Source organism: Acipenser ruthenus, chromosome 1, assembly GCF_902713425.1.
Source record: "Acipenser ruthenus chromosome 1, fAciRut3.2 maternal haplotype, whole genome shotgun sequence".
Lineage (NCBI taxonomy): Eukaryota > Metazoa > Chordata > Actinopteri > Acipenseriformes > Acipenseridae > Acipenser > Acipenser ruthenus.
In genome coordinates, this window is record NC_081189.1 from 8,527,041 (window position 1) to 8,544,551 (window position 17,511).

The window sequence follows — 17,511 nt, forward strand, 5'->3', positions numbered from 1 at the left end:
TAATAAAAGCAACATCTTGTTTTTGGTCTGTTTTTTGTCCAATTTCTATATACAGTAGCCTGATTTAAACATCCTTATTCACCAAAAGATGCTGACAAATCGTTTTCTAATTTATTTTTGCCCTACAGATCATAGATGCATCCAGCAGCTATATGGCAATGACTTACTGTGCTATGTTTCAAAGGGGTTACTGTACCTGCAGTCAGAGATGCTAGTAATAGAATTCTGACTACTTACTATGTAGCACTACTGTTCAACTGTAGAAATGCAGAAACAACATTGGTAAACTTGGCAAGGTGATGTTGAGAACATGATAGTGGGTTTCCCAACTAACCTGCCTATTAGCTGCCTTGACTCACATAAACAAATACTATGTGTTGCATTACATGAACTAACATTGGATATTCCACTAAAATCCAATGGTGTAATTGTCAAGTCATGAACGATTTAAAACAGTTGTTAAACAAGTCCCCATTTTGTGGTTTTATGAAAATCTGTGGCAAGCCTCAAGGGTTAGACAAGCCTGTATGCAAATTAGTGTCTATTTTAGTGATGTAAGCAGTGTCATGTGTTTTTTCCTGTAGAAGAAGGTATACTGAATGTAGGTGTTCTCTCCCTCCCCCTGCAGGCAGTGTTGTGTACTTGGGGATGATGGTGGGGGCGTTCTTCTGGGGCGGCCTGGCGGACAAGGTGGGCCGGAGGCAGACACTGCTGATCTGCATGTCTGTCAATGGATTCTTCGCTTTCCTCTCCTCCTTTGTTCAAGGCTATGGGTTGTTCCTGCTCTGTCGCGTGTTCTCAGGGTTTGGGTAAGCCATCTTTTCTTTCCTGTCTTCCATTCTGTATTAATGCATTGCCACTGGCAGTTAGAATAAAAACACCAATCAATCAGAGTGGTTCTGAGATCTGTTGTTCTGATATTGAAAGGTAATCATTTTCCCAAGGCTGTAGTTGTGTAAAACTAGCAATTTCAACGCGGTACCCAGGGGTAGCGTTGTACCCCTCTCTCTCTCTCTCGTTCATTTTACTGTATGTAATGAGAATATTCCTCATGGCTCCCTGTAACAGGGTGAAGTGTTACGTGTGTGGGACGTCACTGAACAATACTGAGGCAGACACAGAGCACTGGTGTTGACACGCCGCACAGGTGTGCAGATTTAATAACAAAGTGCTGACACTTCTAAAATAGAAGCAATGTAATATATAAACAGTTCAGGAAATGTGCGTCACACCTTTTCCATATTAATTGAATCTACTCTTCTATTCACGTCCTTGCAATTGGAACTGCTAACATGTATTGGCCATTTGTAGAGCTATAGCTGACAAGCTTGTTTCTTAGAGGCCACGAGAGGAATATCAAGGACACGTAACTTAGAATCAGAAACTCCTTGAAGGATTTCATCCGTACCACATGTTCTATAAAGAGTGCATTATATAGAGAATAATGCATGGGGTAGTGTGTCATATGAGAATGTAATGTACACCTGCTGCATAAACCCAGAGGGTGAAGCCTGAGGGGTTTACCCAAGCATCCCACCCCGAGTGTGGGCATTACATTGTCATTTATCACACACTACCCTGTGCAGTATTTTATAGCATCTCTGGTGCGCATATTTATCCTGCCAGAGTGCTGTGCTGCTTGTTGTGGAATTCCTTTCAGTTTGACGGCTCACGCTGGGGTCGCTCTGTTACTGGTGTTAATGAGCATGTGTTTAGCATAATAACTGACTGTTTTTTACAGGACATATCAGCTGGATTAGCTCTTTGAAAACATTGCTCATGAGTTATTATACACACCTTTGCCAACTGGTGTTTTTGTTGCTTTGGGAAAAGTGCCTGTTGACCCAAATATCTCTCGGTACAATACAATAACAACTTATATGATCAAGCTATTAGTTCCCTTATAGCATTCAAGAGGTAACAGAGATGGAAAGTGGATGTCAAAATGCAGGATACAATTATAAATAATATGTTAATAGAGACCATTATTTTTGACATTCAGTAACAGCTTGAGAACATTTTATCTGTTGAAAGAATGCCAGGAATCATCTTTTACTTATAGTAGCCCAGTGCTAGAATTATATCCCAGTATTACTTTTAAATAAGAAGTAAATTACAGTGAACCACTATACAGTTTTTTCTTTTTATTTGCAGCCTTAGGTGATACTGTCAGTGTAAATAATATACTACTACAGGGCACCTTTTATTCAAACGTTCTTAATGCAATAGCTTATTTGGAGTCTACAGTGTTCACACACACAGGACAGCTGGCTAAGAGCATTTATATTGTCAGCTCGAGACAAAAAAGGCTTTTCTCCTTGCTTTACATAATAGACTTCTCTTGACAGACAATGCATTATTTCACACTGCCCAGTACTTACTGCAGTATTCAATTCACCTCATTCTCTGATGTACTTTCAATACAGAATTAGCCCCGAAAGTACGTGCATGGCTCAAATGAATCTAATTGTTGAACACATTGAAATACGAGTCTGCTCTGCAGGTAGGAGGGGGTATTTTTCCTTAGATAATTGATTTGCAATAAATACATTCTGAAGTGGAAAGAGCCCTCCCAACAATATGATGGCAGCTAGCTAAAATTGGCACATATTAGAAAAAATATCCTTAAAAAAATCAAATGCACCTTTACCATAATGTGTGCATCTTTCATTCAGGAAAATGAGATAACTGCACAGTGATGGTAATGCATACAGTATTATGCAGGATGGAAGTCTCTCATGTTATCACCAGAGAGTAACACAGCCTTCAGTACAAGAGGCAGTTAGATCATTCAAACAACCCCTCAAATTCACCATCTTGTGTAACAATACATTTAATCAGCATCCTCACTGGACTACGTTGGACTTTAAGCTCCCCGATTGAACATCATGCCCTTCGGAGCCTAGCCAACATCGTAACTCATCTTTGCTTCTTGTTATTTGTCTCATTGATTTTCCATCTGCCATCCTTTCCTCAAGCCCAGATGTCCTGCTTATTGCTGCTTTTCTTTTTTTTCTGCCAGTAACTGAGATGGCCTCCATTATCTTCCAGTGAAGCAGTTCTTGTTTTAAGCACCAGGTGTATTATTTAAACAACAACAACAACAGCAACAATATTAAAATTATAGTGATGCTCTTAACTGAACCTGAAACATTGGTTAAGGCACATCTGAATGTCACTGTGGTGTGTTCAGAGTCACTGTCCTGCCAGATGTTTTTCAAGGAAGAGAACAACAAGCAGAAGTGAAGCGTACATGCTAATACATTTTGTTGTCAGGTGTAATTGTTCTTTCTGGATCTAGAGAAAGTGATCTGGTCTCCTCTCCCTGCAGAATCGGAGGAGCCGTTCCAGTCGTGTTCTCCTACTTCGCTGAGGTGCTGGCGAGGGGGAAGAGAGGAGAGCACCTGAGCTGGCTGTGCATGTTCTGGATGATAGGAGGAATCTATGCTTCAGCCATGGCTTGGGCCATCATACCACATTATGGTAAGTTAATAAACATGATCAGATCATTTTCACCAGGCATATCTGCACGCAGCTTTGAAAATCAATTATGATGCTGGTTAACAGGTGTTAGAGCCCCCCGATGCTTAATGGGCTAGACCCTTAATGTGTGTCACTCTCACTCGTTCTCATTCTCCTCTCACCCAGTTTCAGTAAAGCACAGCGAAGGGGATTCAATTAAACAAAACTAACATCTGACCGTGCATGTGAGTCTGGATTTCTGCCAGTAAGAATGTGTAAAGGGACAAGGAGGGTATTGTGATCCACCAGCGTTTGGATCAGTGGTGCACAATGCTGGCTCGAGATGCATTCAGTCTGGGTTTGTGTTCCAGTCAGGCTGCTCCCTCAGAAGGTATAGTTAACTCATTTTGGACCTGCTTGGAATAAAGACCTGGACTGGGCAGAATCTTGAGGGTCAGGGTTGCGCATCACTGGTGTAGATCAGTCATTGTATTTATCTTGCTCTTATTGTATTACTTGACCAAAGTCATTGTATTTATCTTGTTCTTATTGTATTACTTGTACTGTAACACTTGAAATGTATTTGCTTACGATTGTAAGTCGTCCTGGATAAGGGTGTCTGCTAAGAAATAAATAATAATAATAATAATAATAATAATAATAATAATAATAATAATAATAGATCAATTGAATAGAGCCCTGCATGTTTCTGGAAAGGGACTCTATCTGCTAGCAAAGAAACATACAGAACGCTGATACAGTAGGGGCAAACCAACATGGAAGAGATGGCTACTCTATAACATCGAAGTGAAGAAAATGTATTTGAAATGAAATCTTCAGGAAGTTAATTAGTTTATAATAAACGAATGAATAAATAAATTATAACCCTGAGGGGCAACAGCTATGACTAACATTTTTGCATCACCCTATAGAATTAACTAATTTTGCTTCATAAAGTCGAATGAACCCTTCTGAATCATTTTGTAGTTTCTTTGATTACATGTTGTTAAATAAAAGATCTAAATTATGTATAGATATTTTTATTTTCCAAAAACTCTAGGTGATGCAAAACTTTTGTCCATAGCGGTACAGCTTTAACAGCTGAAGGACTTGCTTGTAATAACACATAACTTTTCACTGCAGCTCATTAATTATTCTGCCTAATGCCTGCCTGCCATAGCCTAGTGTTCTAATCTGGTAATTATGTTTCATTAGTGGAAGATAAAGTGGTTCACAAAGATGTAGTCCTTTAAAAAAAGCTATCCTGTTAATCCATGTGGTATAATGGTTTTTAAAAGTCAATGGTTATATCAGCTTAAAATGTCACATATTTCTAAAAGCTGGTTGCAATAACTGGAAAGTGTGTGTATTTGCATTCTGCTCCCTCTGAACCCTCTGAACTATCTTGTTGGTATTGATGCAGGGAGGGAGAGAGCAGTGATAGATGATACAATCACAGGTACCTTGGGTGGCCAACTATTGTACTTTTCCTGTCCCAGAGCTCTCAAGCTAAACAGCCCTGAACTTAAAGCAAGATTGCCCCCTTAATTAGTAAAGTCATCATCATCGTCGTCATCACCATTATCATCACATCATCATCGTCATCATCATCACGTCATCATCGTCATCAGCATCATCACATCATCATCATCATCGTCATTACCATTATCATCACCGTCATCAGCATCATCACATCATCATCATCATCACATCATCATCATCATCACATCATCACATCATCATCGTCATCAGCATCATCACATCATCATCATCATGGTCATCATCATCACATCATCATGGTCATCATCATCACATCATCATGGTCATCGTCATCATCATCACATTATCATCATCATCGTCATCATCATCACATCATCATAGTCATCATCATCATCACATCATCATCATCATCACATCATCATCATCATCATCGTCATCACATCATCATCACATCATCATAGTCATCATCATCATCACATCATCACATCATCATCACATCATCATCGTCATCATCATCACATCATCATGGTCATCGTCATCATCATCACATTATCATCATCATCGTCATCATCATCACATCATCATAGTCATCATCATCATCACATCATCATCATCATCACATCATCATCGTCATCATCGTCATCGTCATCACTTCATTATCATCGTCATCATCACCATCACATCATCATCATCATCATCATCATCATCATCATCACATCATCATCGTCATCATCATCGAAAGCCCTCACCTTTGAGCAATGCAGTGGTCATGCAACATCACAGCACAAGTAATGGCATTGAGGTCTTGGAACCCTGTGCTACCTTGCAGTCAGTCAAGGTACAGTCTCATTGTCCTCTCTCTAATCCCAGATGACCTTCGATGACAGTGATAGTGTGTCAGTCTCCTGACAGGGTTGGACTGCCTGTGTGACTTTGCTGCCAAATACTGCACCTGGAGAAATGATATAGGCCTGGAGACAGTCCAACTGCCTAGATATGAAATTAGATATGAGAGGTTGCTTGAAGGCTTCACGAATGGGAGGTCCAGCCTATTCAATTGTCTAAACAGTAGAGGATCTAAATGCAGCCACAAATTGAATTTGTTTAAATAGAACCAAAGATTAAATACAGGCTAAAATGCATCCAAGAGACTTGGTTTTCTCAGTCTCCCTTCAATGATTTATACAATGGCAGTATTTAGACCCACCAGCGTTTAGACCAATTGAATAGACCCCAGATACGAATTGACTTGAACAAAGGGGTATTATATAAAATATAAGCAAACATGTTTTGGTTAAGGTTTGTACATGGATGACCCAGTAGGACTGCTCCTATACTTTAGGGGGTGCTGTTTCTGACAGTGTTTCTCCCCAAATGGCACCAGTGAAAAGGAAACACTCACTATGGCCCATGGTATCATGCACTAGGTTATTATTGTGTTGGAAATTAAAGAATATTCAGTCAAGGAGGCTGGAAGACATATGAAACTGTAAGATGGAGGCTTTTGCAGTCTTTGTCATTTCTGGATTTATATTCTTTTTTTGGAAACAAGCATTCATTTAGCAACATATCTTTTGACTCAAAGTAGATTTTTGCCACCATCAAGCACTCCTTCAAGGTAATGTTGAAGTCTTTTTGAATCACATTTTATCGCAGTCACTTTTTGTCACAGAATACAAGACAGTGTTGCAAACAGCAAGTAACACGTTTTGATGTTTTGAGTTGAAACTCCGCTGCATAGACCCATATGTGTGTCAGTGTTTCTGTGAATGGGTTGCCAAGGCTGGTGCTTTGGTGACACTAAAAGGAAAGCGGCTGGATTGTTCTCAGTCTCTTTTGCACAAATCACATGTGACCTGTCATTTCTCTAAGTGATTGGACTGTGTGAGTGCAGGTTAAATGATTAATGTGGAGCTGAGCTGGGGTTATTTAAAGGATGAACCAGTTACTGCAATAGAGAGGGGGAGTGCGGGATAGCAAGCAGTGATTTATCACAGACCAAGCAGGAAATAAAGGGGGATCATCAATAAAAAATAGCATAATGCAAACGATGCAATGGCAAGCTTGCACACCAGCTATGCTACACATTGTTCTAATTAGCTTTATTCATTTCATTACGAAATGGAACTGGAAAAATGAATGAGGTACACATTTTAAATACAGTAGAAGCTCTCAAAATGTGGTGACTGGTAATGTATTGTGTAAACCATAAATAATAACCATTTCTGACCTCCAAAAGGATGCAGGGAGGTATTTATAAAGGTAAATGCAGTTTGTCCTTGTCCTTGTAAACCAAATTGAATTTAAAATTGTTGTTCATCAAGTGATTGGTGTGGATGAATCATTATGTGAATTGTTGTATTCAAGAACTAGAACCCCCCCCCTCTTTTGATGACATTACATTCAGTGTCAGGTTCGGAGTAACAACCAGCTTCATTTAGATAGCAAGTGGGGGTACGAGGCAGACAGCGATTAGCATGTATGGAACACTCACCATACAGGAACACCAGTCCTCCACTATCCCACAATCCCTGCTAGTTCTTCCCAACAGATCATTAGCATGTAAACAACAATGTGCTCATGGACTACTGAATGGAGTACTTATGAAAATGGTCAGTTACATTTTAATTTACTAAATACTACAATACTAATTATTGAAAGCTACACACAACTATTTAAATGCATTTAACTAATTATGAATTTTATTTAACTTTTATTTAACTTAAAACATCCTCAACTCGATAACAACCCCCATGTATCCCTGGTTTACGAGTGCCACTATATTAATGTATACAGAATTACTCTAATTCTACCTCATTTCCCATGAGAGTACAGCATGCACTGAAAGCACTTTCAGAGCTGGCATGTTGCAGTTGTTGGTCTCTTTACTTTGCACTGTTCCCATGCTGAAAGTTAGGTCTGCAGTGGATTCTATTTAGTGAAACACAGACTTGCAAATGCCAACACAAATCATAATACTACAACTATTTCTTAAGAATCACAGCATCGTGTGCTGAAACCTCTAGCTGTCTTACTGAGCTTGCACACCTCATGGTAAAGAAATGCAGCATCTGCTTTGCAAGGTGGGAGAAAAGGACATTTCTGTGTGCATGTGTATTTTACATAAGAAGCTTACAATTGGAAAATAAAACCTTTAAGGACTGCAATTGCAAATAAAGAAATGCAGTGTGGGTTTATAATTTAGGTCTATTGATTAGCTGCTCTTTGTACCCAGATTTAAAAATATGCAGTGCATTCATTTTCCAGTGACAGCCTTATCAGTGGGATTGGTTCTGCTGCATTGCTTTTGCCACTGGCAGTGCATCACCAGAGGAAGATTCAGTGCTTATTCAAAAAGGCTTGTTTGCAGAACATAAGGTGCAGTGGCAGCGTCAGTGAGTCAGGGAGTCCTGCCCAAGGACTCTGCAGATCTTTGTAGGTACATAAATCTCATGGGCTGCTGACTCAGCCAGCCGTACACTCGACTCAATTACATACATAATCCCTGTAATGAGATTTTCAATGGTATCAGCTCAGCATTAACCCTCTGGGGATCTCCATTACATTCGTAAAGAAATGCAATTATAACATCACATCTTGTGTGTCACTGCTGAAATGTTGACATGCTCACTCCTTGGTGAAGCTTCAGGCATATATCTATACAATATCTATCTATATACAGTATCTGTCTATCTGTCTATCTATTGAACACTAAGGCACAGCATTGCAGTGCACACCAGAGGTAGTATAATACTGCTTCAAGCGTTGATAGGATCTCTTAGTCAGGACATGAAAAATAGCGAGCTTACACCATATCCGATCTGTGCAGTGGAATAATACAACCTACCAGCCTTACCAGACTCTGCAAAATATTGATGCTTTACCCAGATTTACAGCAGCGCTTAATGTGTTTTTGTTTAATGACAGGTCAATTGATTTATTATACCTTGCGAAGTGCACTGAATTCCAAAGCGTTTAAGATATTGCATGGGAAATCTAATTATTATTTTGAAGAAGCTGGACTATGCACCTGAAAGGAATATATCTTATTTTTTTGATAATGGTAGTATTATCCTGGTTTCATTGTGTCTCGAACAGAAAAAGCCCACGCACCAATCTTTTCTTGCTCTGTCAGAGCCTGATATCTCGCACTGCAGGCCTTGTCGTTGTGATTCATGTGGTCATTTTTGGTACTCAGCAGAGTGAGAAGGTGATATTGAGCAGGGGGAAGGCTGCTGTGGTCTCTGAGGCTGATAAGATTTCTGTTCTGTGCAATGGTCCTGAACAAGCGCTCCCAAGACACAGCTGGGACGATGGCTTTAACTCTCTGTGACACCCCTGGAACTGGCTGCTGCTGTGAAGATTAATGACGAGAGGCTGCACCACTTGAAAGGGGCAGAGTTTAACTCTGGGGAAACCACAGTAATAGCCGTTTGGAAAATGATTCAATTACATTGTCTTTCCTCAACGCTTCAAGGCTTTCATGCTTGAATTCATTCAGCAGAATGCAAACAAACACAACCCTACATTAATGTGCTCTCATGTATTTAGCTTTTGAAGTCCGTTTTGTATTCATACTCCAGGAACACTACCCCCACAGCAGATGTGTTTGATAGCAATCATTCAGCTAACAGACAACAAGCACAGATTTCCTTTCCTCCACTTCAAGAGTAGCTTAATTACTTCAGTTACACCTTGTGCTTTCAGTGCAGATACATGATTCACTCCATTCTGAACATTCAATGCCAGACTCACGCTACACATTGTGGGCTGAGGATATGTTTGTAACACTTAAGACAGTGGTCCTTCTTTACAAGTAGTCTTTAATATAGGATTACTTTCTTTTTTTATTGAGAAATAAACACATTTTATAGCAAGTATGTATTTTAATATTAAAACATTGCACGGGGCAGGTTAAAGAAAGTTTACAGTTTGCTTGCCTTTTTTCAGGAAGTCTCTCACTGTTTCACTTCCCCTTGGTCATTTTGATTAGAATCTTCAGGGTCAAGCGTGTTACTGGCTGCAAAGCGCATCAGTCAATAGAAGCAGCTGGCTGGTTACTGACAGGAAAGAAGGCATTGAAGGGGCGGGGACACACTCCAGATAAAATCAACAATGATATGCAAGACAAGTTGAAAGCAGGGCTTACACAGATTTCTTTAACCAAGAGGGTATTACAGTGATCATATGTCAAAGATTTTGTATTATTCCGCTTGGGGAAAGTAGTTTGATTTTCTTCTTTTTCTTTTGTTCTCCTTGGTGCGTAGGGATATTACTTGCAACTTCCGATGATGAGGACTCAGTAGGTTATCAGGGATTATCGAGCATCTTTTATGTATGAAGCAGTATCACCCCATAAGAATGTAGTGTCCTTGGGGAGAACGCCTGCAGGTCCTTTGAGAAAAGACATCAGCTGGGCTACAATACAGAGTGGTGCTATTGTTAGGAGCCTGGGGTATCATTGGGAACTTCATGGTACCCGTGTCATTGAAACTCAGCAAAAAGCTTCAGCTCTACTTCTTAAAGATTAATGAGCATCTAGGATGCATTTTTATAAACGTCATGGCCCAGAAAAGACTGGAGTCGTGGGTACAGTATGGGACACAGTATACACACACACACTATTTTTAAATTCATAGATTATTATTATAGTTCATCTGGGCACTGTATATAAAATAGCAACTACAACTTAACTGCTGTGTACTTGGACAAATCATTTCCTTATACAACTAGGCAACGTAATTGTCTTGTATTAGTGTGTCATTCATTTCAACGTATTTAGATAATTTTCATATAATCGCTAACTTAAAGGGACGAATGCTTACCTCTTTTTAGCTCTATTAACCCTGCCCCCTTGTAATGTTTTGGTTCTTCAGTGGTCTTTTGTACATGAATTGAGGACATGCAGATAGTCTAACACACAGCGGTGCATCCTTGCACTACTGCAGTAGGGCGCACGACTGCGGCTGGAAGACCACTGAGCGAGTCTGAACAGAAGCGTAGCAGCAGCACCAGCACGTGTTCATCTATAGCATGTATTCCAAACGGAAGCATAAACTACATGCAAAGAACCAGAAGAAAAGTGGATGATAATAATGCTAGTGCTAATGAAAGAGGGAGGAAAACCACGCAATCGGAACTGCAATAAAAAAATTTAAAAAAACTATAACCTGCCATGTTGTCGGGAGGGGATGTATCCTTGGGCTGAAAATCTATTGTTGTTAAAGGGTAACGTAGATATTGATTAGGTTTTAGGAACGCTTTTAAAATAGCTATTGACAGGTAAGGAATCTTTGACAGTTTCACTAAAATGCATTGCTATTTGGAGACGATTTAAGGAGTTTTGATTTTAAAAGTCGTCCCAGAGAAAGGCTGTTGAGAGATGCATTACTTAATACTTACGTAATTGTCTTAACTATTTTAGAGTATATTCCTAAAAGTTCCTAGTAAAAGATAGTGAGGTATATTCTAATGATCTAAACAGTGATGGATCTAAATACTGCCACTATTAAACTATATCAGTCCAGTTGGTGTTTTCCCCACATTTCTAGACCCATTTATTATGATGTAGCCAATGCTGCCCTACAGCCGTCTAGAATAGCAGTGACTCTTTCAGATCTGTGTCTGCTGCCAAGAAGGGGTGTTCCATGAATAGTAAGCAGACAATGTGCACCATGAGGCCAATCTGTAAAACACAATCTCATGTTGTTCCAATATCAGCTCCATCTGCAGCCTGCAACCGGATATCACACAAAGTTCAAAGATCAGCTGTGTGCCTTGTGTTTTTTTTGTTTAACCCTATTTTTTTCTCCAGTTGAAGCTTCTCTCCCATCAATGCAAAGTGAAGAGAGCTGTTCTGCCAGCCTACAGTTTGGACTGGGGCTGGCAGAGTCCTATTTGAAAGTGGTTTTATCTTGGTCTGCTGCTGATGAAAACGAACGGGACTCTGTCCCAGTGGCACACTAACGCTGTTCATTTATCTGTTAACAGGCTGGAGTTTCAGCATGGGCTCAGCCTACCAGTTTCACAGCTGGCGAGTGTTTGTGGTTGTATGTGCCTTTCCCTGCGTCTGCTCTGTCGTGTCTCTCACCTTCATGCCAGAAAGCCCACGATACTTTTTGGAGGTAAGGACAAAGCTTTAATGGTATTTACTCTGTACCACAAGGTATTTTAAAGACTGTGTTAATACTCACAAAACTCTTCTAAACTGTTGTGTTCCTTAACTACAGCCTACACACCTGAATGCATTTCAAAATGTATGTATTTATTTATAAAACACCTCAGTCCATATCTGAGCTTCAAATAGAGAAATGATAGCATACTTCTATGTGTAAGACAGCCATATTGATAGCCATGTTAGCTAGCATATACTCTGATTTGAAATAAATTGAAAGATATGGCTAAAGATATTAGCCTCCTTTGATTAATACCTGAGGACTACAACATCTTCAACCTACACCTTCCCATTTCTGACCTCCTACCACTACAACAGAGCTCAGTTCATTCCAGACATGTGGTTGGTCAGCACAAGCTCCTCCCTACAGGCAGGGTTAAGGAACTTGGTGTTCTGCTCCCTCTAGTGGGCGATGAGAGTGACTGCAGAGAATACTCGCTCTCAAGAGCTTTAGCTAGCTCGCCTATGGAGCTCTGCCCGCTCAAGTCTTGAGGGTAGAGGGCTTGCTTGCAAAGCTGCTAAGCTGGCAGTTCGAGTTTCAGTCTGTTCAGTTTAATAACTATATGTAAAAATATAAGAAACGGTATACTGTGCTTGGAGTGGGGCGTTTAACAAGAACATTGCTTTACTAATGATACACACCATATACCATGCTAAAGTCTTGCAGGTCTAAATTTCCCACATACAGTATTTGGCTGTGTGAACTCAGCAGAGTAGGTGTATGGGCTTGGGAGACACAAATCCCTCTTCAAGAGCAGACCCTTAAGCCTCCTTTGACCTTATTCTGCTGATTGCTTCTTTCTTTAAACAGGTTGGAAAGCATGATGAAGCCTGGATGATTCTTAAACAGATCCACGATACCAACATGAGAGCTCGTGGGCAGCCGGAGAAGGTCTTTACTGTGAGTACCGATCAGAGAGGAGCTTGGGGGGGCAGACATTAAGAAGCTTGTTCTGTTATCCATTCTAATCCTCCTTGAAATGCACAGAGATCATAGTTTACTGTGCAGTAGATGTGACACATTGCACAGGGATTGCAAAGGATTTTAGTTAAATATGAATACTGACTAATACAAAAATATGCTCAGATTTTTTTTTTTTAAATAAACACTTGCAGGGGAAAAGGGTATAGTGGAGATTCACTAAGGATTCTAGTTTTACAAGAATTGTTATATATACAGCTATGGCCAAATGTTTTGCTACACTTAGAATTTTAGGATTGATATATAGTTATAGGGCCAGAGCTGTATGTAAAAGCAGGCAGAGTATTTGCATTGCTCTGCGAGCAGCTTCCAAGCCCTCTGCTCTGGTTCATTTTTCCAGGTTAACAGAATCAAGACTCCAAAGCAGATTAATGAGCTGATTGAAATGCAGACTGAGACTGGAAACTGGTTTTCAAGGGGCTTTGTACAAATCCGCTCAGAGCTCTATGGGGTGAGTGCATCCAGGTTCTGCTTTCACAATCTCTTTCCCCGATGTAATGTAAAGTCAGTGGGAGTAAGAACACACAGCCCTGCACACCGTGCACTAACTCTGCAGACCATCTCAAGACACCGTGAGTAACCAGGCACACCAGCGACCCTGCACACTGCAAGATAGTCTTAACAGCATGAAAAGAGCCAGGCTCGCCTGCACTCCCATCTCAGAGACACGGGACAGAATCGCTAACGGCAGGGTATCACACAGCCCTGCCTGTTACACTTGCAATTGCCCGTGCTGACTTTGCTCTGTGGTCTACCAATCCAGAACCTTCATATTCTTAATAATACACACTGTACATGCATACATAGCATTGCAAAATAAGAATGTGAATCTTAGCGGAAGGATAGAAAGCACAATGAGTTTAGTTTAGTTTAGTTTCTTCACTTTGTGCCTGCAGGGCCAGCACAGGTACATCTCAATAGTGTAGCACTAATACAAAGAGAGACCACAGAGACAAATATGATTTAATCACTGAGATGATATTACAAACAAGGGAAAGCTAGTTAAACTGTAAAATGACTGAACAGCTTTACCAGGGAGAACTCTTAGAATGGAAAGAACAGAGACATTTAATGGAAGCCTATTTTACACAAGGGTAATCGACACGCCCCTTCAATGCAAAAATAAATCAGTGAACTTTGTTTAAACACAGAGACATTCTCTTCATTGCTGTAACACAGAGACATTCTCTTCAAAATGTCTCTTTCCAAGCAAATTATATATTTTCTTCAAACCTGTACTGGACGTCTCTTGGCCTCATGGAACATGGCACTGTTTTAATGGAAGAACCTTCCTTTCTGCGCAGATTTGGTTGACGTTTATGAGATGCTTCCACTACCCTGTGAAAGATAATACCATTAAGCTTGCGATCGTCTGGTTTACACTGTCTTTTGGGTAAGTGTTATTATGTGGTCGATTTGTTTTGGAAAAAGTACCAGTCAATAAGTTACAAAAATTAAAAAAACAAGCATGGTTTCTGTCATGGTGTTTGCCCTCAGTGTGAGTGGTTCTGTGTTCTGTTGCCCTCATATATACTCGGTGCCTGACTGGCTGAGTCGATTCGTGGGGCTTATAATGTACAGTATTGAAATCTTCTGCTGTGATAGGATTCCCATTGTCTGGGGGTTTGATACTAGCCATGCATGACCCTGCAGACACACGAATGGCAGGAACAAAACCCATTTAAAGCTTGTTTTCTTGTCAGTTCTCTCTCTGATTTTTTTTGGTGTGTTTTTGGCAGCTTAATTTCGTAATATTTATAGTAATCACTTTGAGTGGTTCTGGGTTCTGTTGCTCCCATAATAAGTTGTTATGTTTTTCTCTTAATCTGCTTTTTCTTGGCTTTGAGATTGCTTTGAGCTGGTCTGGAGTAACCTAAATGCATGGACTGAACTGCCATCCTCATTCTATTCAAATCACGTAACACTGTGCTTTTTCAACTGCGCTCACCCCACCCACTCCACATAGATATAGACTGAGAGCAGCGGGGCTGACGAAGTTGAAAGGTCGCATTGTCACATGATGATTTCCATTACACGAGAATAGATGTTAAAACTTCATGCTGATTTGAACTCAGCTCTCGCCAAGATAAGCACCAACTAAGACGTAAATGGAGTGAGGAAGACTGTCAGTCCCTGTACAGGGAACATAGGCATCTGCTGCCTGAGCACTTACTATCAGCTTCAGCCATTCTGTCTGTCCAGACAGGACACAGGAAGAAATCTTATGTACGAGACTTTCTAGGTAAACCCTCGAACGGCACTGTAACTTTCCACTGATACCCAAACTTGGTTACCTTAATAATCAATAATTAACATTGATTAAAGAAGCATGTTTAGAAGGTGCCCCTATTGATTTACTATTATCAAAGCACAACAAGCGTAATAAAAAAGGGAAAGCTTAGTAGAGCCAGTGAGGTATATAGCATTGTAAAAAAAACATGGTTTATCATCTATTTTTTTTAAATAAATTTAGTCGTTGCCAATTATTTTCTCCCCAATTTGGAAATGGACAATTATTTTCAGGCTCAGCTCACCGCTACCACCCCTGGCTTGGAGTGATTCTGTATTGGTGCTAAGCAATATTAGTTTTCTTTGGGCTGAGATATGTTGGTATTAAAATCCTCTCAGTCCCCTGAAGATTGTGTTTGGTGGACAGTGCTGGTTATTGAATGTCTGTGTTGAAAATCCCATAGTCTTGCATGAGGTCCCAGTATAGGTGTTAACCTAGGGCAGAAAAGAAAGCGCAGAAAGTATAATGGGAGGAGAACCTTTTCAAAGCTTGTTTTCTTCTCTGATTCATTCCGTTTCATTCCTGTTCATCTGCTGATCCATTCCAGACACATCCTCTGTGAATGAGACAGAGAAATTAAACAACAAAACACAGGACTTCTCCTGCAATTCTAAAGGTTGGGTTTTGAGAATCAGACAGAGTTTAACAAAATAAAGCACCTCTGAAATTCAGAGCTAATCTTTATATAAGATTACTAGATATACTGCTGAATACTTCATTAAAACGTTAAATTAGCAAATACTGTATTATTTAAAGGCAGTGTCATGCAAGTTTTCAACTGTAGTAGCAACTTTTGACCAAGTTTACAGTGGGATTGGATCTGTAATGTATTACATCACACATTTCATAACCCCCATTACCAACATACTATGCTCTATTTATTGATGGATTCAGGTCCATAGCGATAGATGGATAGCAGTCTATAATGAGTGTTTCAGTGGAAGAAGCAGCAAGGATTGCTTTCATTCAAACATGTTGTTGTACAATAACATTTTTTAGGAATGTTTGGTCCAACACAAAAAAATCTTGCCTTACTGTGGTGTGATTTATGATGCTGGCAACAAAGGTACCCTTTCCAGTCCAGCAATACCCATCATGCAGCAGCACATTGAGCTCTGCTGTCAGGGCAGGGCTCCCCTGTGACAATGTGAACAGAACAGGGTTGTTGTTTTTGAAGCAACCGGGTCCTATTAAGATAAGGAAACATGCGATGGGTTATTGTCATGATGCACTCAAAACAATTCCCAGCAGCACCACACTTACCTAAGAAGCATATTTGTGTGCACTGGGCATTTAGACCTGTTTTGAGGTATTATTGTGTAAGGATGTTTTGCTTAAATAAATAAAAATTGAACTATTAGCTTATTGTTCTTCTAATATACAGCACTGTCAAAAATACAGTAAAGGCACTAATTACTGTATAGACATGCATTTATATTAACTACAGTAATTAACCAGACTTCCAGTCTAGTTTAAAAATGCACCCTTGGAGCTAATAATATGATGTCTGTTATGAGTGGCAGTGTAACCCTTCATTTGTGTTGTTGGTAACAGTTACTATGGCCTGTCCGTCTGGTTTCCTGATGTCATCAATCACCTGCAGTCTGATGAGTACGCATCAAGGGTCAAAACCTTCAGCAAGGAGAGACTCGCCAATTTCACTTTCAACTTTACTTTGGAGAACCAGATCCACAGTGACGGAGAATACATCAACAACAGGTTAGACATCAGACTGCAGTGCCAGGATTTATTTATTTGTTTTGTCTTTGCTTGCTTTCTCATTGAGGAGGCTGTGTGGTCCAGTGGTTAAAGAAAAGGACTTGTAACCAGGAGATCCCCGGTTCAAATCCCACCTCAGCCACTGACTCATTGTGTGATCCTGAGCAAGTCACTTAACCTTCTTGTGCTCCATCTTTCGGGTGAGACGTAATTGTAAGTGACTCTGTAGCTGATGCATAGTTCACACACCCGAGTCTCTGTAAGTCGCCTTGGATAAAGGCGTCTGCTAAATAAACAAATAATAATAATTGTGTAGCTCCCAGCCTTGTATGGCGTTTCCTTGGGGTTTAGTAATGTATTGTAGCTTGAGTTCACTGCCCTGTA

At 40.1% G+C, this 17,511-nt stretch overlaps 1 protein-coding gene across 3 annotated transcripts in view; it reads left to right on the plus strand.

Annotated features, from left to right (window-relative positions):
* Positions 1–17,511, plus strand: part of LOC117403502 (synaptic vesicle glycoprotein 2C) — a 96,861-nt gene that overhangs the window by 68,733 nt on the left and 10,617 nt on the right. For 2 of the 3 annotated variants that reach the window (XM_058992839.1, XM_058992795.1), the window contains exons 3-9: positions 629–809; positions 3,332–3,483; positions 11,953–12,086; positions 12,948–13,037; positions 13,459–13,569; positions 14,423–14,511; positions 16,963–17,127. In XM_058992839.1, the coding sequence (XP_058848822.1) occupies positions 629–809; positions 3,332–3,483; positions 11,953–12,086; positions 12,948–13,037; positions 13,459–13,569; positions 14,423–14,511; positions 16,963–17,127 (922 nt within the window). Of the gene's footprint in view, positions 1–628; positions 810–3,331; positions 3,484–10,917; positions 11,245–11,952; positions 12,087–12,947; positions 13,038–13,458; positions 13,570–14,422; positions 14,512–16,962; positions 17,128–17,511 lie in introns of those variants that run through there. The other variant, XM_058992889.1, reaches the window with a different exon arrangement.